The sequence below is a fragment of the Rhinichthys klamathensis genome, unplaced genomic scaffold, assembly GCF_029890125.1.
Source record: "Rhinichthys klamathensis goyatoka isolate OS25496 unplaced genomic scaffold, OSU_Roscu_1.1 h1tg000197l_1, whole genome shotgun sequence".
In the NCBI taxonomy this organism is placed as follows: Eukaryota; Metazoa; Chordata; class Actinopteri; order Cypriniformes; family Leuciscidae; genus Rhinichthys; species Rhinichthys klamathensis.
Window position 1 is genome coordinate 1,843,267 of NW_026606723.1, and position 26,139 is coordinate 1,869,405.

The 26,139-nt window shown below is 37.5% G+C and overlaps 1 protein-coding gene across 13 annotated transcripts in view; it reads right to left on the reverse strand.

Moving 5' to 3' along the window:
- The window catches only part of ncam1a (neural cell adhesion molecule 1a), a 262,010-nt gene that overhangs the window by 55,740 nt on the left and 180,131 nt on the right, over positions 1-26,139 (reverse strand). For 7 of the 13 annotated variants that reach the window (XM_056263044.1, XM_056263045.1, XM_056263049.1 and 4 more), the window contains exons 6-10: positions 25,503-25,620; positions 24,465-24,625; positions 20,406-20,548; positions 8,822-8,851; positions 2,270-2,420 (exon numbers count right to left, since the gene is read on the reverse strand). In XM_056263044.1, coding sequence (XP_056119019.1) covers positions 2,270-2,420; positions 8,822-8,851; positions 20,406-20,548; positions 24,465-24,625; positions 25,503-25,620 — 603 coding nt within the window. The remainder of the gene's footprint in view (positions 1-2,269; positions 2,421-8,821; positions 8,852-20,405; positions 20,549-24,464; positions 24,626-25,502; positions 25,621-26,139) is intronic. The other 6 variants (XM_056263047.1, XM_056263046.1, XM_056263051.1 and 3 more) reach the window with 1 other exon arrangement.

Below are 26,139 nucleotides of genomic sequence, written 5' to 3' on the forward strand. Positions count from 1 at the left end.
AAAGACCTTGGGGCAAAAATATGATGGCTTCCAGCTGGCATATATTAACCATCATCCCCTCAAATACCTTTCAGAATTGCGATTGCTGATATCTGCTATTACAGACCAGGCGGTAGCTCTAGCATGAAGTCTATTGTCTGTTGTGAGTGTTGCTCACCTTGGCTAACTAGACTTTCCACTCCAGGATTGATACATGCAGTTGAGTAATCACATTTCCCATAAAGCAGTTGTGATAAGAAACATATCCACTCAAATCTTATCGCTATCTCAGGACCACAGGCTGCAACACCGCTGCTTAGATAATCTGGACACCCCAATGTCTCTCTTTGGATGAAACAGGCAATGAAATCTTATCACAACAGTGGCTGAAATGAATATTGGGGAACGTAAGGCTCGAAATGATTTCATGTGCAATTTTAGTGGAACACGTTTTTATTGTGTATGTAAGTAAACGGCAAAACTTTGCATAAAGATGCTTACTGATTCGACATGGCTAGAAATCGGCATGTCTTTCCTATTGGCTGCCAGCCCGAGACTCCATTATTACTGTGAGGCTGAGCTCTATTTCAATTAAACAACACATAAAAAATCAAGCAAAAAAAAAAAAAACTCTTTTAAATGAAACCTTGAAGTAAAAAGTGGGAAATAAAACAGACCAAGAGACTCCAGCTCAGACCGAAAGTGTCTGAGTATGGAAGTGAACAATCTCATCTAGGATCATTTGAAGCAGACAAAGCACCTTTTCTTATCACTAATTACTGCGAAACGCTCCATGCACTCAACCAAGAAGCTGATTACTCACAAACCGCGCTGTGGCAAACTGCATTTCCACACAATTTCTATCAATTGCACATTGTGATGCTATCTCAGGAACGGGAGAAGATTTTTGGGGCAAGAAAAATTAATCCAATTAGGCTTTCATTGCACTTCAAGCTTCACTCCCTCCCACTTTTCTGAATTAGATTCTAGGAATGCTTTAAAATGCACAAGCAGATGAAAATAACTTTAAAGCTAGCTTTTCTGTAATTCTCTACCTGGCAAAATGGCACAAAAGTGCACTCAGCCAACTGCAGTAAACATAATCTGATAAAAATAAGCGTTTGCTCTGAAAATTGAGTTTTAAGAATGTGAAGATGGCAGTATTTCATTTCATATGAAGAGCTCTAACTGTAAGAAATAAGCCTGGGAATCGACTTTAATTTGTTTGAAACAGACATATAAAAAAGCCCTCAAACCATCTATTCCTATCAGTTTCTTTTGTTATAAACTCCAAAAAGAAGTAAAATAGCATCTTTGAATATTCTGGTAAAAAGACCAGTTCCATGCTGTTTAAGCTGGTTTATGCTGGTATGGGGCAGGTTTAGCTGGTGGATCTACTGTTGGTTAAAAAGTTAAAAGTTAGTAAGTTAAGACCCTCACAGGTTTCGTTCACACTGTCAGTCCAGATCGGATTATTTGTGTATCCTATTGGAATCTGATCTAAATTACTGACTGTCCACACTGTATCACAACTGTTCGGATCGGATTTGTGTGTCCTGTGGCACTCTTTAGTTTTCTGGAATATCTGCATTGGTTTCTATGGAAATTACGTTGCGTTAGTAGGTATACGTCAAAAACAACAACAACAATGTGGAGGGGTTTTCAATACAGATGTTTTCTTTTTTACAACATGACAATGTGTAGCCACCGCACTGGACTACTGGCCGCTTTATATCGTGCTGTCAATTTCGCCAGTCTTAAAATTCAACATGTCTCCATTATAGTGTAATTTTCAGCTCGACCTGCACTGCAACGCCTTGTTTGTTTTCTAATGTAAAATTTCTGCAGCGACTTTCAGCATGTTTCCTCTAACAATGTCTGACATGTTTACGTTTTACATGGCGTGAGAAAGTCACATAAACCACGCGAAATCCGATTAGAGCGGTCAGACTAAAACGGATTTCCAGAAATGTGAATTGAATAAGATTTCGAACCACATATGAATGTAGCTTAAAACGGATTTGTAAAAAGCGTATTTCATGTCATTTTTTCGCCGTTCACACTAAATATGATCGGATTCCAATCGGATAATGCGGATTTGGACTAAACGAGGCTATAGATCCAGCATCTAAAAAACAGTTTTGCTGGTGTTTTCAGCAGGATAGTAGCCCAGAAAGACCAAAGGAACATTAAAAAACACAATATGTCCACTTTTTGAGCTTTGACACATTTGCCCTGACCACAAGACAAATAACCTACAAAGGACAAAGAAGTTAAGTGTTTAGCTTACAGCGCACTTCCAGGTACATGCTCTGGATGTCCTGACCAATGGAGTTGCGGGCAGTGCAGAGGTACTGGCCGGCATCGGTGAACTGCACGTACTTTAGAGTCAGAGAGGACACACGGGCATCACTGCGTACAATCACGTTACCATCCAGACTCTAGGGGGGAAAAAAGAAAAGAGAGAGTGAGAGTAAGAAAAAGATATGTAAAACAGAAGGAAATTAGTCAAAGTTAAACCTAAATGGCAGTGCTAGAGGCACAATGGGGGGCTTTAAAGTGATAGTTCACCCATAAATGATATGAAAATGAAAAATGTCATCATTTTCTCACCCTTATGTTGTAATTTTCTCACCCTCATGTTGGTTCCAAACCTGTGACATTCTTATACAGCATGAAATACAAAAGACGACATACTGAGGCTTCACAACAGAACCATAAAAGTATTGTAAAAGTGGTCCATTTAAGTCCATATATTCCAAGTAATTTGGGATGAGAAACCAATTAAATGTATGTAGGATTTTCAAATAAAATCTTGACATTTACCTCTTTATGAAAGAAGCAGAAATTATTCAAGTGATTCACTGAAAAGATCAGACTCAAAAGAATGATTCAATCAAACCAAGGAAAGGTTTTCCAGTGAATAACAACTTTAGGTCTGTCGTACAGGTTTGGAAATATAAGAGGGAGAGAAAATGATGAAATTTTTTCATTTCTTCAGAGAAAAATGATCCAGATTCTTTATATCATTCCTTCACACAACTACAGATGCCATTTGAATGGAACGGTATTTCTTTGTTTCAGCCTCTGTCTTTGGGCTCAGGGGGGTATTTTGGGAGACAGTGTGGCAGGGATCAATAATGAAGTGGACCACACAGCAGGGGCCACTTTAAAGCCTTTTCTCCTCAAAGCCTATTTAAACAGCACAGCTGGGACAATCTGCTAACAGTTTTCCTCCTCGGCTCCATCCCGCACACGAGCGCATGCTCTTTAGCTCATTCTGCATTTACTCTGCTGCCCATCTCTGGTTACTATGGTGATCTGAGATCCTATGGTTGAAGGGGCTTTGAATTCGGCAATCAATAGTAGTTCCAGCTGTTACAATGAAAACCCGGCATGCGCTTCATCACGCCTCTGTGTTGTTTGCATTTCAAAGCCTTTCTTTCTAGCTTTCTTGGTAGTTTCACTAGACTTTAAAAGCAACTAAAAAGGCCCCTCAGATCAGCTTTCAAAAGGAGCGAATTCACATCTTTACTAATTCTTTCATACTTATTAAACATGTAGCTTTTATGACCTCATGCTTATTGAGAACCACATGGAATCTTTGTACTTTTCATTTGTCACACCACATAACCATTTAAAAGTGAAGGCAAAAAAAGTGTTTAAAAAGTAAATTGTGACAAGTTAAAGGACTTTAAGATGTAGGGCCGTAATTTAACGATCTACGTGCATGGTCTAAAGCGCAGGGCGCAAGTTCACTTAGGGCGTGTCCACTTTTGCTAGTTTAACGACGGGAAAAATGGTCGGTGTGCCAGGCGCATGGTCTAAAAGGGTTGTCCCTATTCTCTTAATCAGTAATGGGTGTGTTTTGGGATTTACGTGCTTTAAACCAATCAGAGTCTCATTTCCCATTCCCTTTAAATGCCAAATGTTATGACGGAATTTGATAGTGGAAAGACCGAAAGTGTCTCCAGAGCGCAAACGGAACTGCTCGTGCGCGAGGTAAAAGTGGCAAGCAGACCATCTACGGGACAAGTCGGATTCCACCATTTCTTTATGTACACAATAATAATCTTTTACATTGTAATCCTTTTATTTGAAATATTTGGCATGTTTGTGGGCTGCTGTGCGCCCATGTGTGTTTAAATTAATAAGCAGAGTGTATGCGTGTTGTGGACCCGCCTATAGGCACACATCACTAACGCGCTCTTTAAATAAAAAAATATATATATATATTGCGCCGTTGACTTTAGACCAGGTTTCAGTTGGCCAATGGCGCAGTCTATTTCTGTTGTCTCGAAAAAGCAACGCGCCAACAATGCGCCAGAACACACCTCGTTTTCAGACCAGCACGTCCATGGGCGCACAAATGCATTTGCTATTTAAACAACATGGCGCAGGACGTGAAAATGATAACTGCGTTGGACTGAAACAAGCAAAAAACACTTACGTCGCGCTTGGCGCTGCATTGCGCCGGGTGTAAGATAGGGCCTGTAGAGTTTCCAACTAAAGCCCTAAGATGCCACACATTATTATTATTTTTTTAAATTGAAATGTAAGAACATTACATTTGTTGTTTTCTCAAGAGCATGACATTTTCTTGACAGGTGAAAAATAAATAAGGAGACACATTGTTTCTTCTTTTACACCACAAAGTTAAAATGGAGCTCTCACAAACATTATTCATTTAATCAAGAAATGTGTCTTTCGGTCACCATGATCTTGCCAAGACAGACATGTTCCTGGATAAGCATCTTTAGTTGATCCTGGAAAAAACATTGGTGTGTGAAAATGTAGCTGTAACCTGACCTAACCTAACCTGACCCTACCCATAAGTTATCCCTAAAATCCGAGGGGAATGATAGATGAATAACACAGCACCTAACCCTAGTTGTAAGCCTAAACTAGACATAAACTGTAAACTTGTCCCTCAAATCTGATTGGTTGATAGGAACGTTGATCCAGGAACATGTTGTATTGGTGAAATCATGTTCACCGTGTCTTAAAGTGAATGGACCGCAACATTTTGTAAGATCTCAGTTTTCTACCTTAAGGCAATTTAAAAAAATATATTTTTAATATATGGTTTATTTATTATTCCATATTTATAATAATTATATAATATTTATTTTGGCTCTCGATTTAATTGGCTACACATTTACAGTTAAGCACCTTGTGAATGGGACTGATAAAAAGTCCATGGACATGTTATGCGTCAACTAACCATATGTTACCCATACTGTACGTTAGTGACATGTTGGTTCCACGTTGTAAACTTCAAAAGAAGAAATCAAATGGAAATCCACAGATTAATGACACTGATGTAATTTACAAGAAAATTAATTGACTGAGTGCATCTGACTTGCATAATGTGACCCATGTTAATCAGAGAGTGCAGCCTCTTCCATGACACGTTTAAATAGATTTATTAGTCATGCCAGCTGACACCATATTACTCAGTTAACAAACATGAGTTGCTCCTGTGCTGAAGCCAACAGCCACGATAATCACATGGATACTCAATCCCATTCATTAGCTACAGGACATTTAGGGAGAAAAATGTGTAGCTGTCACACCTTGATATTAACAATAAGCATTGTTGACATTCATGAGCAGTATTCAATGCAGCAGAATGATTAAAATAAGCCTGTGAGAGCCAGATGCGCTCTACATTTTTCGTGCTTAGCGGAGCGTACTTTGTTTTACCTACGCTACGACGTTGTTATTGGATATACATGCGTACTGAATTGAAAATGGAATGCTGTTTTGAGCATCGACTGCAAACAGCTCAGCGTATGATTTACATTTTTCTTTAAGTGAAGCTACTGCAAAATGTGAACATTAGCGTGCACCTTTCATCATTGCCACAGACGGTTCCCTGACAGCATGAAAAAGACAGCCGGGAAATAAGACGTTTCTGAAACCTGCAGTGGCACTTCATTTATAAAGTGCCTGTTCAATGGTCAGTGAGAAATTTGACTGCGAGCGGAATGGAGTGTGCGCGGCGCTGGAATCCAATCAATTCCCAAACTTGATTTAAGGTGTGGTGGCTTAGTCACGATCTGAGGGATTGAGTGCTTTAAGTAACAACCAGGGTCTCGACCATAAATTCCATCCTGCTTGTGCCTCACGTTCAGAGGGCTGTTAGCATGCAGGTCTATTGAGCGAATCCCCTCCCTTTGCATAGTAATTGACAGTAAGCCAGCATACGCAGCGTCTCTCCTGTTTTATGTGTGTACGTAGGGCTGGTCGCATATAAACCTTCACGATTTCTTTGAATGTTAACCTTGAACGCTTCACTTTGTGCCTCTACCTCCTCGTCGGTTGTCAAATGTAGCAGAAAACAGAAGCGGGGAGAGAGAGAGAATGTTTTCGGCTTACGTTTCAGCACAGAAATGCAATCGAGGGCCGGTGCGTATCTTATCTCGGCTAATAGAGAACGCAGGAAGCCCCATTCTGCCCATCCGTTTCTCCTGAAAGAGCAGACATCCAACGGTGGATCAAAACCAGAGCTCACATACAAGGTCTTTTGTGTGAAAAAAGGGATTTTTTTTATTTCCCCTTAGGAGAAAATAGTAGGTGATGGCAATCATATTTGTATGACTGCACTGACAGAGACAAAGTTAAAAAAGGTGTTGCTGACTGTCTGTGAGGAAAGCGAGTCAAGCGGTGTCCTGCACTTCACATTTCACGCTAGCACTCTAGCACAGACAAGATGGATCACAGTGTGTCCAAATGTGGATGAAAACAAATCTGAACTTTTGATAAAGATGGCCTAGCTTGAATTGATACAAGACATGTTGAGAAATAGTTGCCCTGAGGTGGTCTGCAGGAGTAAAAGTCTAGACAGTGAGCAGGGCGGACATTCCAAGATTGAATGAAAATTAAATTTGAAAAAGGTCATATACTGTAGTACGTACATACCGGTTACTGACATTGTTACTATTAGAGAGAGGAAATTACATATTAACTTCTAGAAGGGCTGTCAAAATATCAGAATTGCAGAAATCAATGGAAGTGAAATTATTCATGATTCACATACATTATATATATGATTAGCATAATCTTGCATGATTCTTAGATAGAACACATTAAAACTGATTCACTGCCATTTGAGTATGTCTGAAAATCAGATCTGTAATAAAAATGAACAATACAGTTTATTTTTTAGGCTTAACTTTGTGCTCATGTTTGATTGTAGATGTTTATTAAAGCTACTAACGTTCTCCAGCTGTGAGCAGGCAGTGGTTTTCTCTTTTTCTGGTTAATGTTCGTGACTGATTAATAGTAGAAAAATAATAAGAGTGTGGCAGGTCCATTTACATTTCAAGGCAGAAGTATTTGATATCCTGGCACATCACACATACATTTTTTTGTTCCACCTGTTTGCATTAACTGAAGACATATCCAACAACTGTTTACATTAACATCTCGGCATGATGGGCATTTTGAACAAGGAGTGCATTTGAGCGTTCGTGCATGAAGCGTTACGTGGAGGCATGAATGCACTTCACAGCGCACGCGCACAGTATGTGTGAGCAATGAGCATTCAAAGTCACACAACACTCCAGTCAGTACTGCTTATAATGTAAAAAGATTGTACTCCTGAATTTTCAGTGTTTAACTCGCAAAACTCTTGATGCAGTAATTTCCTTGTCTTTGACTCAGAAGAAAAGCGCTTGGTGTTTTTTATCTGTACTCCTGAGGATTAAAAACATGAAGTGATGTGTGGGCAATCCCATAACTGCGGCCTTTCATCTCAGCACATCAGATAAACAGTCCTTCCCACACAATCCATATGCATCTGAATCATTCAGCAGTGCAGAACACAGATGAATTCTTTCTCTGACAGATGAATAAAGCAAGTTAAAGAGTAACATTTCAGATTCAAGCATGCAATCACTTGCTCATACTTTGCATCTACAGCTTAAGTCAACATGAAATCAAAACGAACCATATTTACTTTCTTCTTAATGCAAGTTCCTGGTCTATTGTGGATGATTATTCTTAATAATCATAATGTATTTTCCCTTTCCACTGATGTCACTTAGGCCATGCAAGCTTTTGGACGATGTTCACCAATAACCAGGCAATATTTTAGCAAACACGTTTGGTCTGGTATGCATCTTTTCCCAACTACGAATGGATAAAATACAGTCTACAAAATACATCCTGTTTAATACAAATGCGCCACATTACAGAAGTTAATTGGGTTTCACGTTGACTATTTAAGTTTTTGTATTCATCTCTGACATACGAGTTTTAGTATGGCATAAGTGAGGGTTAGTATATTTATGTTAACAGAAGCTTGTGCTGTCTGGAGCTGGAGTTGGTTATAGCTGTGTTAGTGTCTCCTTTAGTGCTGCTACATTCCCCTGTCTGAGTCTATGGGAGAACACTGAGTGTTGGCTCATACTCTAAAGAAATACCTGGCATGTTTCAAGGCTTGAAGCCCTTGCTCTAACACCCTCTCTTTATTTTCTTCCTCAGTCCCTTGAGAAAGTTTGTCCAAGGGGAATTCATAAAGGAAAAAAGGGCTCAGTTATTCTCCTAAGAAATGAGAAGACATAAAAACTTCCCAGCTTAGAAAGACCTAATAGGATTGTCACAATTTCTGTTTACAGATGCTATCCAAAAAAAAAAAAAGAGCAATATGCTGCCTATAAAGAAAAGAAATGACAATCATTGTAGACAAGGGATGCCATTTCATCAGATGTGATGTGTGGGTGTGTGTGTCTACAGGATTTCGAGGGTAAAAGAGAGCCAACACTTGATGTTCTAGAGTGATAAAGGGCTTCTCTAGGATTAGTGAGCATCCTGGCTACGTTTGAAGCAGCCCTACCTTGTGTTTCTCAGGTCGAGTCCATGAAGCCTGGGAGGATAGATACATGTAAAGCAACACATGACAGAAATGAGAAAAAGCCTTAAAAAGAAAAATCAGCAGGCACTCAATTAGACAGGCATCACACATGCACGTTATTCAGAGCAGACAGCTTGTGAAGCTCCAAAGACAACTTGACTTTAATTAAATCAAATTTTTTTTTATTGTACCATACCCACAGGCAATAGACTTCTAAATATGAACCTGACTTTTATTTTGTATTTGTTTATGTGTGTGTGTATAATATATATACAGATACATGGGCGACATATTTATTGTCATGGAGTTTCCCGATGTGAGCCATCAGCTAGTCAGGCCTTCACAGACAGTGTACGTAGCGAGATCCAAATCCACATGAATTGCCCGTAAAAAGCTAGTCTACTGTCTAGTAAACGTTGAAAACCTCTTTATATTAATCCTGACTGTGCCGATGAATACTGCATCGTGTGAAACAAATTTTTCTTGCTTGCACCGACTGAAAACACACATGAGAAACACCATGAGGCAGGAGATTGCAGTAGGCTACTGAACATTAAACGGGCCATTCATGTGGATTTGGATAAAAAAAAAACAGTCAACCGCTTTGATGCCGTGCCAGGTGGTGCCGTTGATGCTGTTTAGCCCTTCACAGTGGCGTAGTGGACGGGCATGCATGATTATTTATTAAAAAATAAAGGTTCATTCGTTAACTACCTTAGTTAACATGAACAATACTTCTTCAGCATTTATTAATCTTAGTTAAAATTAATTTATCAACATTTAGTAATACATTATTAAAATTAAAGGTTGTATTTATTAACATTAGTTAATGCACTGTGAGTGTGAAATAACATGAACAATTAATGAACAGCTGAATTTTTAGCTAACATTAACAAAGATTAATAAATACTGTAACAAATGTATTGCTCATTGTTAGTTCATGTCACTTAATACATTAACTAATGTTAACTAATGAACCTTATTGTAAAGGGTTACCTAGTTATTATTAGGCTACTTTTATTATTAAATTAATACTACAATTACTACAATAATTTCATAGCGCATCACCATATAACCGACGCGCTGTGAGGATAAAAAGATTAGTTAGATTAGCTCCTCATCAAAAACAACTTGTTCAACACGAAATGCTTATCGATTCATTAAAATACACATTTTTTTCACTATGGGCCACAAGAGAAATATTTCAATATTTCAAGAAAATCTATTTGATTAATCTCCTATCGTTTTTGACAGAATATGCGCTGTTAATGCAGCGTCAGATGCCAAAAGCTCGGTTCGTTTTTACTTACAGTTTCTGTAGTGAATAATTGACTGTGGTTTGATACTTCTTCACCAGCATAACTCTCACACAAAGATTGCACATTGCTGGCGTGATATGATATCCACTGGCTCACCATCATTGTTTAAAATGGAAAAATATTTTTAATATTGCGACATGGCATTTTTCTTTATCACCAGTTGCTTGCAAAACGATGGACAATGATTCACATTTCATGTGTGTCATTTTTTCCGAGATAATAAATTAAAGTCCCCCTGTAGTCAATAATTGTATCCCTTAAAACTCATCTTTGATCTCCAAATTTACATATTTAGACATGTTTTCCTTGAAAAAAAAAATTCTTCATGCCTTAAAATAGCTTAAATGTAACTCTACACCCTTGCCTCATTAAGTATACGTGGTTCTATGAATATGCAAATTAGCCCCGCCTCTTGTTTTTGACGTCAGAAACACCAGCGATTTCACACCGCAATTTTGAGACTGTCTTTGGTTCACTGCAGTTTTAAGGAGAAAATTCTTAGCAATAGTTTTGACTTATGAATTTGCACATGGTTTGTCTTAAAGCATATTAAAAACGCCACATAGACATACTGTAAACAATTTTCACCACAGGGGTCTTTAAGTAAATTATTAAATAAATGAGTAAATAAACAAGTAACAAGCAAACTCAAACTCGTTTGCTAAAAGTTTTGGCGAATAATTTGCTGATGCATGTACAAAAAAAACTCTTGATTTTTTTCTTGCCCCCGGTGCATTTCTTGTCGCCCATGTATATATATGACCTTGAACTAACCTTGTGTCACACACGACAAGAGGCACATCGTCAAAACATCAAGTGTGACAATTTCTTTTTTAACCTGAACAACAATACTGGATGGAAAATGACACATAGGCTATTTGCAGGCTAGTAAATCATTTGACTCAAACATGAGTGGATGCTCAAACATCCAGGTGACATGCATATGATCTTGCTAATGATGAGAAAGGCCAGAGCCCCCCTCCCCCACCCCCTCAAAATCCATCAAAATGCCACAGCAATAATGGCAGTCCATCGATAATTAATAACACAATAGGAATACATTTGAAATGATGCACACCTTGACACCAAAGCAATATGTCCAAGCTCTGCCTGCGATGCTAACTGTGATCACCTCATTCATTTCGTCTATGTCCCATAAGTCACAGGCAGCAGCTTTGAGCCTTAACGAGAGCCATTCTTCCATTTGACAACATAGATCCCTGTATTCTTTGAACGGGACAGTGATGAGTAGTTTTCAGTGAAGGTTTTTATACCTTCCACTCATTTGTTAACCAGAAATCAATCAATGACGTTGCCATCTGGAATTGCATCGCCGAGAGTTTGCATGACTCACAATAGAGGCTGTTGAGGACGTGACTCCAACCACTGATAAATCAAGCAGACATGAATAGCAGACAACCTACCCATTTGACTTATGACAGAATGACAACGATTCCATGAAAGCTTGCTCGTCATGAAGGCAGCATTCTATTATTTCGACCGCTAATCACACAGTTTGGGAATCTGTCGCAGTCTCAGATAAGTGGGATTTCAGGATCCATTATGAAATCTGACACTGATCAAGCAGAATAATTTGTGATTAAAGAAACTACTGTAATCTGCTGAGTTCCAGCTAAATATTTAAAACCGTTAGGTTCACTTGAACAAAGCACAGCATTTTTTAAACCACTTAGGTCTTTGTCTCTAAGTGAATCAATTGAGTCGTTTGTCGGATGACAGTTAAAAGTAGTCTCATTTAGCCAGACTTTGAATAACTGCATCTGTCTGGTCAACTTTGCAGCTTATTCTGACAAAGTATGCCCACTTTAAAGGATGAAATAGTTTGATTGATATCTGAAGTGATCACAGTTGACAGGAAAAATTTGCATAAATGCATGAAAAACTATGAAAGCCTGTTTCCACCTCAGAGTAAAATTTTACTTAATAAATATTTCTCCTAATTAAAAGTTAAAGGGAAAGTGAAGTGGAGTGTAGCCAAGAATGGTGTCCCATACTCAGAATTTGTGCTCTAATTGTGACTTTATTTTTCACAATATGTCTTTTTGGGACCAAATTTACTAAACAGGAAAAATTAACATGAGAGCGCAGAAAAAAATGTGCCAATGGGAGTGGAAAGTTAATTTCCATAATGATCCATAATGATTCCCAAGAAGACCAATGCAATCTACCAAAAGCAGAGCAAATTAGCATCTGGTTTAAGACATGCTTTTTTGGGGTGGTAAATAGCACAAATATCATTAAATTGACTAGCACAAACCTTAGTAAATACCTTGCATGATTCATTAAAATACTCTCCTCCCATAAATGTTGCGTCTGAAAGAGAAACTCTTATAAATGCATATTCAATAAGGTCAGCTGCAAAAATAACCCTGTCCACGCCTTTTCAGCGCTAATTGTTCACTGCGTGTCTTTAGTAAAATCCTGACAGTAGTTTTTTAACACCAAAAGAGGGTTTGCACAGGAGCAAGCTGTTAGTAAATCTGCCCCTATATTTCACAACTGTGACTTGATTTAATATTTTAAAATGTATCTCATTATCACCAAATTTATTTTTTATAAGGTGGTAACAGGCTTGCATAGAAAACTTGAAAGAAAAAAAAAGAACAGAAGAACTTGCGAGATAGAGTAAGTGCTAGCCATTTTTTGTCAAATATGCATCAAACAGTAGCATATCATCAGACTCCGGGCTGAAACTACAGGAAATGACACTTGAAAATATGACTGACATTTGTTAGACAACTAAACCTTAGTTCCTACAAGTCCATCTGAATTTACAGGCCACTCTTGTTTTACAGTGGCTTGTCATCCTTTATTCCTCTATTGATTTAATCACTTGCCCACTGACAGCTTGTCAAAAGGTTACAGGAGGTTAAAACCTTGTGTTCGGCACCTCCTTCTATCTTGGCAGGTCGACCCTCTTCTCTTAAAACACAATCCTGGTCACGAACTCTCCTGTTAACCTTTGAAACAGAACCTCTGTCTTATTACTCTCTGCATGCATATAAACAGCCTCGGGATGACACTGATCTGTAAAGAACAGCAAGATTATCTGTCCATGAAAATAAACTTTCAGAGTCACATGAGAGAAATAACAAATCTTAAAAGGTTTTTTTTGCAGGTGCTTCTGCAACATGGTTATCCCGGCAGGGTGCGTGTTAATGGTTCTGAGTGCATAGACAGGGTAGTTTGCTTAAAGCATTAGCAGAGGGCCGTACTGACCTCAGATCAGCAGGGGTGCCATTAAGAGTCTATCCTTAGAGAAAGGGCAGCTTGGCACTGGACTCCACAATAAGCTAGCAGCCCTGGAATGACTCTTTTGATTGTATGATTCATACAGTAGCTGTGTCAAGGACAGCTCACTTGGTCCCAGAGAGAGCGGCTTAACATTAAATGAAGATGAGGACTTCTGTGGAGTCCCTTCATTTATAATTTAAGTCCCTTGACTCATGCGATTTTCAATGCATAACACTGAGTAACTATTGTTTTTAAGGGATAGTTCATTCAAATTAAAATTGTCTCTTTTTTTTACTCACTCTCATGTCGTTCCAAACCCATATGCTGTTGCTTATTTCTGTACAACACAAACAAAGAATTTTCTTCTTACACATTTTTCCCCATTCAATGGCAGTTCACGGTGACTACAGCTGTAATTTTTTTATAAGATTATGTTTAAGAAGCTTCTATAGATATTAGCCTACTATGCTCACTAAGGCTGCATTTGTTTGATCAAAATACAGTAAAAACAGTAATATTGTGAAATATTATTACAACAAATTAGTTTTTTTCCCCGATTATAATATATTTTAAAATGTTATCTTTTCCTGTGATAGCAAAGCCGAATTTTCAGCAGTCACGTTCAGTGTCACGTGATCCTTCAGAAATCACTCGAAAATCCTGATTTAATGCTCAAGAAACATTTACAGTGTTGGTGCCATATTTGATTTAAAAGCTGCTCTGAAGGTGCAGTGAATATGAAAATTATCAGTGCATAATGACTTGCACTGAGGTCTGTTTATAGCAATTTCAGTCATTATTTTATTGTGTATTTGGTCTGTTTAGAAGCTTGGCAGATGTGGTCACTATGAACTCTCGATGTATGGAAAAATGAATCAAAGTTCTAATTTCGTGTTCAGCTGAAAAACCAAACAGCGTACAGGTTTGGAACAACGTGAGGGTGAGCAAATGATAACATAATTTTATTTTTTAATTTAGCTATCCCTTTAATGGCCTTTCCTTCTGGATGAATAATCAAAAATGTGCCTCTTATGTCAGAACGTGCCATCTTTGTGAACTCTCATGCCATGACCATGACTATTTCATCCAACAGGCAGAACAAAAAGCTGACAGAGAATCTTCCATAATGTAGTTTCTTGTAGAGTTCAGGGGAGACCAATCTGTTCCAGTCCGACTCAGACATTGCTCATTTGGTAGTCATAGCTTTCTGACTTCTCTGAGGTTTCTGTGCATTTCTGACTTATTCAGATGCTGGAAATTTGTGGTTGGGAATACAGGACACGTATTAGAAACAGAGGATTTAAGTAGACTCCAGACATGCTCCTGACTCATCATATCCATATTAATACACCAGCTCACCTACTAAAGGCCATGGGGCAAGATTCACAAAACATTCTTGAGAATAAAATTGTGCCATTTTCTTCTTATTTTCTAATAAGAACAAATATAAGAATATTTTATAATCCCAGAATCTTTTCCTAAGAATGTTCTTATCTTTTTTTCTTAAGATGTGCTTAAGACACAATCTAAGAAGGATTCATATTCCTGAAAGGAATGTTCTTAAAAATAATTGAAAAAAAAAAAAAAAAACGTCTCAAAGTTAAGATAACCTCCAACCTGTCTTAAATACACAAAAGTAAGATGTTTAATTAAATTATTGGGTTGTTTCCAATATTAAGCATTGCAATATAAAACTAGCTACATATAATACACATTACTAGTACCATGTCCATGAATGTGGACTAGTACTCTGGAGTGACTCCGAATGATCATTTGCGCGTATACATGGTGCGTTCACTCTAGCTTGAAGCACTAGCGAGGTCGCATTCACAGATTACAGGCTGTTCACATTGAGATGAACCCTCATGCTCTCTTGCCTATCCGAGGAACTATTTAGATTTATAAAAAAAAAAAAAAAATCAATGGAAATTATTTTACAATGGTGGTGCATGCTGTTATATAAGCTGTTCGGACTATGCATTACGTGACCATAACCACAGATCACACTTAGTCTTACATATCACACATTTCATTTATTGACAGCGGTGATGAGGCCCCATTGATTTAAGGTACGCCTCATTACACACACTGCCTACATTTCACTTTAAGGCAATCCTCAGGCGGCCATCAAAAGATATAAGCATATACATATAGCATGGTCTGTCTGAATACTCGATTCTCATTGGTTGGAATTGTTGAATGCACAGGTAGTTCCAGTCAGCGAACACACAAAAAAACTCAGAAGTAATGAAACTTGTTGAGAAGTTTGCCCAGCAACTTTTGTCAATACAATAGCTTCACTAATAGCTCAAATATAAAAGCATGTAATGCACACCTAGCTGTAGATTATCCCTTATTTATTATAAACAATGTATCTGTGCACATTATTTTTAAAATAATAAAATATCAAATAATATTTATTCAAAATAACTTCTCCCTTCTGAAATGGCATCTCTTCTCTGATGACTCACATGACATCACAATAGCAAACCACAACGATCCAATCAATTCCTGATGGACAAAATCAAGTCCCGCCCTACATTTTTTCCTGTTCAAGAAGCCGTTTGATTCTATGTCACAATAGGGAAGAAGAGACTACGTCAACTTCCGTTTCATGCAAACTTTAATTTTGGAACCTGTTTAAACACCATATATGTGTGAACACTCATACAATCTCTTCTGATGCAAATTGTTGTAATAGTACCTGATAAACAATAATTGTGTGAGTGTTAACACTTAATTCTTCTGGAAGAATAATACTTAGAAAATGGAAAATAAAAAACATCATTCACTGGATCCTGTAGAGGTGGCGAGATGAGGTGAGAGACGAGTGCATATCAACAATATCAGCGCTAATGAACTGCTACAACCCTGCAGGAAAATCCAGGCTAACTTTGGAATTTTGAAATACTAGCTACTAACTTGATTAAGTTGTTTTTTGGAACATATTTGCTGATCCACCTACTGACGACAAGCTTGGATCAGCTACTGGCCTGAGACAGGTTAAAATACCAGATACTATGTTCTAAAATAAAAGGTTAAGTGTGTTTGGTTGTTTAAACACAGTTTAAGTCCTGTCCTAGCATCAAAATGAACTAAATCACATAATCAAACATTGTTTACAAGATTAGGCCTTTAAGTGGACATTCACAAATGGATGTAACCACTTTTGTAACCAAGTTGCTGCAAGTGCAAAACACTTTGAGAAGTATGGAAGTCACACAAGAGTCAAATATCAATTCAGAGCAGCATGACAAAACAAGACGATGGTCATTCCTTAAAAAGCATATTCATCTGGCATTCTGAGTGGAGGACCAACAATAAAAATGATCATAAACGAAGAAAGCCTTCATTGTACAGCTGATTTTTTTTTCTTTGACAGCTATGAATATTGGCTTGACTAGCCCGAGATAATACAATGCAAACACAAGAAATAATGCAATCTGGTGGGTTATTGTTGCGCAAATATCATATTCATAGTGAGCCAGATGTACACGTAAACATAAGGGTCTTTTTTATAGTCCACCTACACAACATAGCCCACCAGCAGGAGGAGAGAAAACTGGTCGCTTCCCAAGTACTGCTGGCATAAAAAAAAGGGTGACCAGTGGCATTTTCTAATAATACATGAAGGATTTTATGTAAGGATTAATTCCCATGATGCCTTGTGGATTTGATGCATGTAATTAAAGTATGGCAGCGGCATAATAGCATATAGCAATATGCAAATAGCATATTTTCTTAGCTATATATGATATTTATACTAAGTTTAAATTGCAATATATTCTATTTACACTAAGTGCAAGAAGCAATAGATTCTATTTACACTATGTAAAAATATCAGTATTTTCATTGCAATAAGTGTAAATAGTTAGATGCTGTTTATACTTATAAATAGTGGAAGATCTCAGTGTTGTTGTACATTACACGATATGCAATAATAACATAGAGTGTAAATTATTATATTTATTACATTTATTAAATGGACAATAACGCTCTCCCTACACCTACAGTAAACACCTTATTATTAAACACACGTTAGACACTATGCGAATATTTTCTTAATGTTTATTGAAAATAAATGTCTTTCCGATCTGATATGTGATAGGAAAAGGGAGTAGAGCGAGAGCGAGCAAAAGGCGGATTCGAACTCGGATCGATTTGCATCAAAACTTTCTGCCACACACCTTTCCCCTACGCGACTGTTGACAATGCAGCGTCTTCCGTAATTTTGTGTGGCTCAACCAGACGTCAGAGTGTGGAATTAGTGTAAATGGCCTCTGCCAACAAGGCGGGCTATTTGCACTTAATGTAAAGTATTACCAAAAAAAAAGAAGAATTGAGGCTTCAGAGACTTGTAAACATGCCCGGACTTCACACCTGCCTACTGAGATCTGTGACAGGCCCGAAACCCACTAAAAACGACCTCACATTTCTCTAGCTAAGACTGGCTATGCAGGATAGGTTTTTCTGAGAGAGGGGAAGAGGAAATAAAGTTTGAAGTGGTTGGGGGCTCCCCATCAGGCTGATAAGCAGTAAGAGCTTTTAGCAGCTGTCGATGAATCCTGCTCGCTGTACTATGATGAGTATTTTGAGGCTGTTAATTAGGCAGCCCGCTTGACTAAATCAGAGAAGTTCAGACTCCAGCAGAGCGGAGTGGCAGAGAGACCGAGCACTGGTGAGCCTGCTGCTTCTGAGACACAAAAGTCTTTTACTCACTAACACAGGCCTACAGAAATCAGGAGAACTCCTAAAAATGTGTATGGTATTGTTTTGAAACCTCTAGAGAAAATGCTGCATCTTTTGATCGGGGTGATTAAATCAGAAATTATAACCTGACAATTTTTTTTTTTTTTTTTTTACATTTTGGTCAATAGCAATATGCTACACACTAATCTGTACTTTAGTGGAAATGACAACACGACTCTTCAGGGAATACTAACTAACTAGCTAGCCTTTTTGTATTAACATACACACAATATACAGATTTTTATTGAAAAATTCCGAACAGTCATGAATAATATAATCAATAAACAAACAACTAATAGCCTACTACTGATCAAAAGTGTGGGGTAAGAATTTTTTTATATATATATTTTTTTTTGTAAGAAGTCTCTTATGCTCACCAAGGCATCTTTTGTAACATTATGTCTTCACTTTCACTTTTGATTATCTTAATATGTCCTTAAAACTAATAGTATCTTAAATAATCTGTACTGACCTCAAACTTTTGAAAGGTAGTGTATAACCGTATCAATAATACAGCTAATTATTGAAAATGATATTCATCAGATAATTTAGTTGCTCAGAATTACTCATTTTAATTGAACAAAAAAGAGTTATCTATCCTTGTTTGAAACCAGCAGAACAGGTCCAGGAAAGAAAGTCTCACTGTAAGCAACAGTAACAACAAAAGGAGTCGGTTCCATCACACCACTCTTTTTTTAAATAAGCTCTTTCTGATTGACTGAAACACCCACTCAATCGAGTGGCGCATGCATGACGTCATAACCCAGACGTACAAATGGTTCCTTCAAGATATCCTATGAGGTTTTATAATGTTTTTTTTTTCGATTTATGTGTAAAATAAAAGCCTGTGGTAAACATAGCCTATACTTTGACGTTTTGTTCTACAACCAACGTAAATTACACACACCCATAAAAAAAACGCGAATTCTGAAGAAGTAATGTTAATTTTGGAAAATGTACGTTTTAAATAAGTAACTACGGTAGATAAAACCAGGGCCTAAAATTAACACTCGCCAAGCGCCAAATGCGAGTAAAAATCAGCGTTGGCGAATATATGAAACGGTGTCAGTGTGTGCCACTCACACCAGTTGGTCAGTAACATTTTTTTTTTTATGACAACAATGCAATGTTGTAACAACATGAACGTGAACAAACGTGAACAACGCTGTAGAGCTGACAGGTCAGAGATGCACCATCACAAAAGTTTCAGCCTTTCCAATGTAAATAAGCGCTGGAACACGCGAAAAGGAATTCGTTACTCACGCGCTGTGTGTGAAGTTTAAACATCCAATCCAAAGGGTTCTGAAAGCCCTGTGAAACAGCGTGCAAAGTTGAGCTCTCTCATGCCTTCACTCAAAATTGTGTCAAACAATGCTGTCTAGGCGAGTATCCTAGCAAACATAGTCGGTTTTATGTCTTAAGTAAATGCAAACACAAAATGCATAATCCGTGCGTGCATTCGGTCTTAAAGCGACAGCATCCTAATAATCCTAACAAAGGACACAGAAAGAAATCACTTACTACTCTTGATCTTTAAAAAGGATATGAAGACTACGCAGTGTTGTGTTATTTATTTGATTAGCCTACTTTATTACATTTTGGTACTTGAAAACTTTTAGACCTGCCTGAAGAGCATTGTTTATTTCATTTGTGTCTTTGTTGTATTGTATTTATTTGTGCTTGTAATTTGATTGTTTGTTCTTATTTTTTATTTCTTATCGTTTACTTGTCTTTAAAAATGTAGGATATTTAATTTGTAAGGTAGTTTTAGCTGTGATATCGAATTTGGAATAGAGGATTGTGAATTTTCACTTGTATCTACAATTTTATAACTGCCTGTTTTTGTGTCACGGCTGGTAAAAAATATTTTTGGCTGGTGAATTTGACCATTGGCAGGTGTGGCAAAAAGTTATTTTTAGGCCCTGGATAAGACAGCTTGGGGTGTGAGTGTATGCAGTACATTGTAGAACAAAACGTCAACAAGTTTTGTTCACTCATTTTATTTTACTCATAACTTGAAAACCCCCATTATGAAACCCCATAGGAAAATCTCAAAGGAGCCAGCGGCGAATGAGACTTCCGGGTTCTGACGTTATTCCTGCACCACTCTAAACCATGATAGAAATAATAGTCAAATGTATTCAAATTTCTACCGTTATATCGTTCCAACTGGTATATTCGAGCCGTAGACCTTTAGTACCAAGCCTTTTGCCCACTGACCCCTGATCCCTCAACCTCAGCACCTGCTCATTCTCGGTGAAGACCCGACGACCGAAGCTCCAGATGATGTTGGGAGTGGGGTCACCTGTGGCCTCGCAAGTTAGTGTGATCTGCTCCTCCAATTCAGAGGCCGTCTGGTTTTCTAGGAACGTGATCTTGGGTTGCACTGTTGAACACACACAACAACAACTCAAAACAGACTACAGAGACTCTTCTAAAGGAAAACAAACAATGATTTTTCTCTTGTGCATATACTGAGCCTTTACAATGGTCGTAATACCACAGCAGTGCTCTTAAGTTGATGAGATGAGAGTGCCGCACTGGCAGGGCATTTTCAATATTTAATCAACACATTGCTTTATTTTATAATTCAAAAGAGGATCTTTTGTTTAATGAATGCAGTGGAGTAGCACTTTGATTTACTTTATTTGCCTTGTCTCTAATCTAAGCGCTCTGAAGCAGTGCCCATGGTGGCTGGAGAAAACATCTACACGATGGGGAATAAAAATATTGTGATTGCATTTTGAACTGTGATATAATATAAACATTTCAGAACTTGTAATCATGCAAATATGATATCAATGATAAAATACGAAGGCTTGAAATCAGCTCTCAGGTTCAACAGTGTGCCTAAACAATAAACTAGGAAGCTAGGCTTTTCGTCTCAAAATAAATCTTCTTTCCAACTGTGATAGTTACTCTTTAAGAGCATTCACACTTGTTCTCCCTAAGAGAACCAAACTCAAATCAGTTCAGTTGATCAGAAAGTGAACTGAGTGAAAAATAATTCAGGTTTCCGTGGTAACACTTTACAATAAGGTTCATTAGTTAACAATAGTTAACTACCGTAGTTAACATGAACTTAGAATGAACAATACTTAGTTAATATTAATTTCAACATTTTAGTGATACATTATTAAAATCAAAGGTTGTATTTGTTAACATTAGTTAATGCACAGTTAACATGAACAAACAATGAACAGCTGGATTTCTATTAACTAACATTAAAGGTGCCCTAGAATGTTTTTTTTTTATTATTTTATAATGTTTCCTGGGTTACCCTTATAATGTTAGTATGTTTTTTAGATAAAAAATATTCATAATTTAGAAATAAATGGCATTTTTCCTAGCCTGCTTTTAGCCTCTGATTTGAACACTCTGTTTGAAGGGGCGTGTCTGCTGTGGGATTCAGTGTAACCGCGGCCACTGCTGTGATTGGCTGACATGCTTGCATATGAAATAGCAACGCATTACATGTGAAACTCTCTCCCGAATACTTTTACTACTGCTATTATACGTTTTTACTATAACAGCTATCGAGATTAACGAATCGTGAGATGTTTTTAAAGTATTTAGATCTATTCCCATCACATAAAATGTTGCCGTGATGAGCATTGAGCAGATGACAGTGTGTTGATCGCGAGATTGAAGATCTTATCATTGCAAAGCAGTTTCTGCACTCTCTCTGCTTTCACCAATGCAAACACGATGATGTAAATACAGTAAGAGCTTCGTTGTGCTGTAACGTGCGTCATTGATTTCATAACGAGTTTGGCAAGTGTCCAGATAAACTCGCGCTGTGTGGAAAGATTGTTCTTTGATCGCTTTCTGTATATAATTTGTTCACAATTTAAATACGATTATTTTCATCCTACTAAAAGAAACGATGTGAAGCTGATATTTTAGTCACTGGCTTGACTTACTGATGCATAAACAGTATTGAACGATTTTGAGAGAAAGATTACCTGTCTGAACTTGAACAATTACACATCAGAAAGTGTTGCTTGGTAGCTCGATCCGAGGCCAGCTCTGTATTGGCCCAAGTTGAGGAAACAGTCGGTGAAATGTTTGGAAATTTCCAGAGAAAATAAAATTAACCCATTGTTTCTTCAGAGGCTCAGATGAAGGAACTAAAAAATACTTTTGTGTTCATGTGTACATCCACACTGAGCAACTGCCATGCTTCGGCTGCGCAGTTCCGCCTGGCATTGAGGGCTGGCATTATGCAAATATTTGGAGGCGTACATATTAATGATCCCGACTATTGCGTCACAGTCGGTATTGTGTGGAGAACCGACCGTTTTTCAGGGGTGTTTTTCATAAACGTGAATTAAATGAGAACGCGAAAACAGTCCAGTTTGAGATTCACTCTATGTCATGTCCATGCACTGAACTCTTGTTATTTGACTATACCAAGGTAAATTCAATTTTGAATTATAGGTCACCTTTAATACAGATGAACTAATACAGTAACAAATGTATGCTCATTGTTAGTTCATGTTAGTTAGCTAGTTAGTTAGTTAGTTAGTTAGCATACATTAACTAAGGAACCTTATTGTAAAGTGTTACCGTTTCCATGGCCCGCTGCAAGAATTTTAACAGACCCAACTATTTGTGTCGCGTTGGTTATATGAGGACTTGGTTGCTCTAGCCTTAATACACATATATCTGCAGATCTTTGTCCTGTCCATTGCTTTTGCATTTTCACCGGATTCTAACTAACTTAAACACCTCTGATTGGCCATTGCATTCAAGAAATCAACAGATATTGCTACATTGCACAACACTGCAAATGCAAGTTTTAAAAGTGCTCTTGCTTTCATTTGAGGGTGCTTGGCACCCTTTAGCACCCCTGTGGAACTGGACCTGACTGAGCCTCAAGAGACTCTGACACATAACAATTAGACCGTAAACATATTTGTGGTTGTTTAGCATTTACTAAACACTGTGGCTGAAGAGTAGAAAGTTGCAAAGATGCGGAGATCAGGCTTGAATTTTATTCCGGTAAAATAATGTGTAAAGCTAAAAAATGTAAATTAAAGCTAAAAAAAGCTAATTAATGTAAAGCTTCATTTCAGCAACACAGAGCGGTAGCTGCTTGTTCTCCACTCCCACACACATGAAGACTACCGCTAGGTCACTACTGTATTTTATTCGTTTAGCTTATTTTTGATGTCAGGCATTGCTGAAAATGTATCCTTATTTGTAGATGAAGAAACATCTGCATTTGTCCTTTTCAGCGACCCTGTTGATAACCATTTTGTCCATGTTTAAGTCTGTTGTAGCCTACAGTAAGTAACTGTATGCAGCAAAAGTATGGAAGATAAATTGGTGGTTTATTTTTTAACACAACCAATCTGCGAGCTTAACAGTTTAATAATTATTTTTAGTTATTTTATTATTGAATTTTATATTTAATTAGATTTTGTTGCATATATTAACATAATTATTATTTTTATTAATAGTAATGATGCCCCCCCTGCAATATCGTCATGGCCCACAGGTTGAAAACCATATATATAAATAATTATAATAACTATAAATAATAATTATATAAATGATTAATAATAATAATAATGATAAAATAGTAAACTATTATACAGTTCTATATATATATATATATAAAGATTTACATTTATATATACACCATGTATATATATATATATATATATATATATATATATATATAATGCTGTATTATAGTTTACTATTTCTATACTGCACACATAATTCTAATTATTATTCTAATTATTATTATTAATCCTTATAGAATACTACTACTACTAATAATAATAATAATAATAACAGCAACAACTACAATTTTACTATACAACATACACAGAAAATATATTTAATTTTCACAAAGTATAGCATTTATTTTTGGAAGAAAACTGAAGGAAGATCTTTCAGTGTGAAGTTATAGATTTTAATATGCTTCTTATTCTCTGATGAAAGGCTACAAAATGCCTGTGTCATTTCATTACATTTGATTAGCATAGTAACTTGTAGAGTTGCTCTCCTCTGCGAAACTCTACACCATGAGCCCAATGCACGCATAGTGTAGTAGACGACATTATAGATGACACAAATTTGAAACACGCAGTGCATACAGTGTTTAGATATTCATTTAATAATATTGCAACATTTCACGGCTCAATAACCGCACAAGGCCATAACACGATTTTGATTTTAAATTGATTTATTGTACGGCCCTAATGAAGAGAACATTTTCCTGGTAACTCGTATGTAAACACTTGTTTTCAGTTCAGCTCCAACGGTAATGGCAGAATTCTTTCACTTACCAAACACACTGAGTGCGACTTCGTCACTCTTCTCTCCAGCCTTGTTTCTAGCGATGCACTGGTAATCTCCTTCATCAAGCTTATTGACGTCTTTGATGGTCAACTCCGACCCATCTTCATTCAGGCTGTACTTCTCATTGGATTCCAGCACGATATTACCTCTGCAGGACAGAGAGAGAGTGAGAGACAGAAAGACAGAGAGGACAGGTTTACTGTTTGGCCTTCGAGCTGTTACTTGCTCAGCAAAGTCATGAATACATGATGCCGCATCTCCACATACACCAGAAAATACAGAGAGAAAGTGTGCCTGCCCATGAAATGGATTCTTCATCCTGCAGTGCACAGCTTCTCATGAGGCTGATAGTCCAGGAAGAAGCTGGAAAAATATAAGCAGATCTGTTTTGTCATCTTCGGTTTCTTGACACGTCCCTGTCTCGGAGCCAATATAAAAGCTGTAAATAATGTCTGAAGGCCATAAACATCAAGCTGATGGGCTTTTTTATTTCGAAGAATGCAATGTGCGATGTTTCCCAGTGTCACTAAATCAGTCATGCAAAGTTTGGATCCAAATACCTGTTCTTTTTGCTTGTAACAGCAGCAATTGAGCGACATTTTCAAATGGCCCCCGAATGACAGCACTGTCAGTGAAGGAGTTGAAATAAATGAGGTTGTGGTGAGCACTCTTATCCCTCCTTCTCCCGAGGCGAAGCTCAGACCTGATGCAATCTTGTCCTCTCATTCCCGCACCAGTCACGACTTGGTTAAAGAAGTCACTGGAGTTTTGAGTTAAAGACATACTGAAAGCTGCCAGCTGCCTTAGCTGCCACGGCTAACGGCAGCTGAAAGGATGAAATGGTGCCTCTGCCATTCACAGCACTTTTAGTTTACAAGCTCCAATAACTCTGATCCCTTTCCCACCCTGGATTCAGGGAAAAGCTTAGCTTTCAATACAGAGATTTGGCTGAACTTTTTCGGTGCGTTTTGGCACAGACAGATAAAGGGACTGCTAAAAGGGAGTGGGTGAGAAATGACACGTACCGTGCCCACGTGACGGTGGGTTCTGGGTAGCCATCTGCGTAACAGGCCAACGTCACGGCCTGGTTGATGTCTGCAGTGGCATTAAGCTCAGTGTAGCGGGTCCTGATACTTGGCAGAACTGGGAGAAAACGAGAAAGGTGAAAAGAACATTCTGGTAAATACTGACTTTAAAGATATAGATGACCTAAAATTGACAAAAACATGCTTCTTTTTTTCTGCTGGAGCTCATTTCCCTTTAATGTGGAGCTCCATCCAAAATAAATCCAATAATCCAAATAAACCTGGCATTGTATGGTATGAATATGGTTGGCTCCTTGACGAATTGCTCTGTTTCTTTGGTTGCTTTGGATAAAAGAGTACTCTGCTTTTATAAACTGTACATAAACTATAAATATATAACAAATTATAACATTTTCTGAAGCAAGTCATCACTAAATAACAAAGTAAAATTTCAGTATGTCACGTAAAGTGATTGGTTGGCTTCAGAACTCTTGGAATACAGTGCATTTAGACTGCTTTAATAGTATTTTTTGTAAAAAAATAAATATTTCTAGTACTGCTATTATGAAGGAAAAAAAAATCCTTTAAAGATTTCTGAAACATTCTTCATGTATGTTCCAGAGACCAAACAACAGCA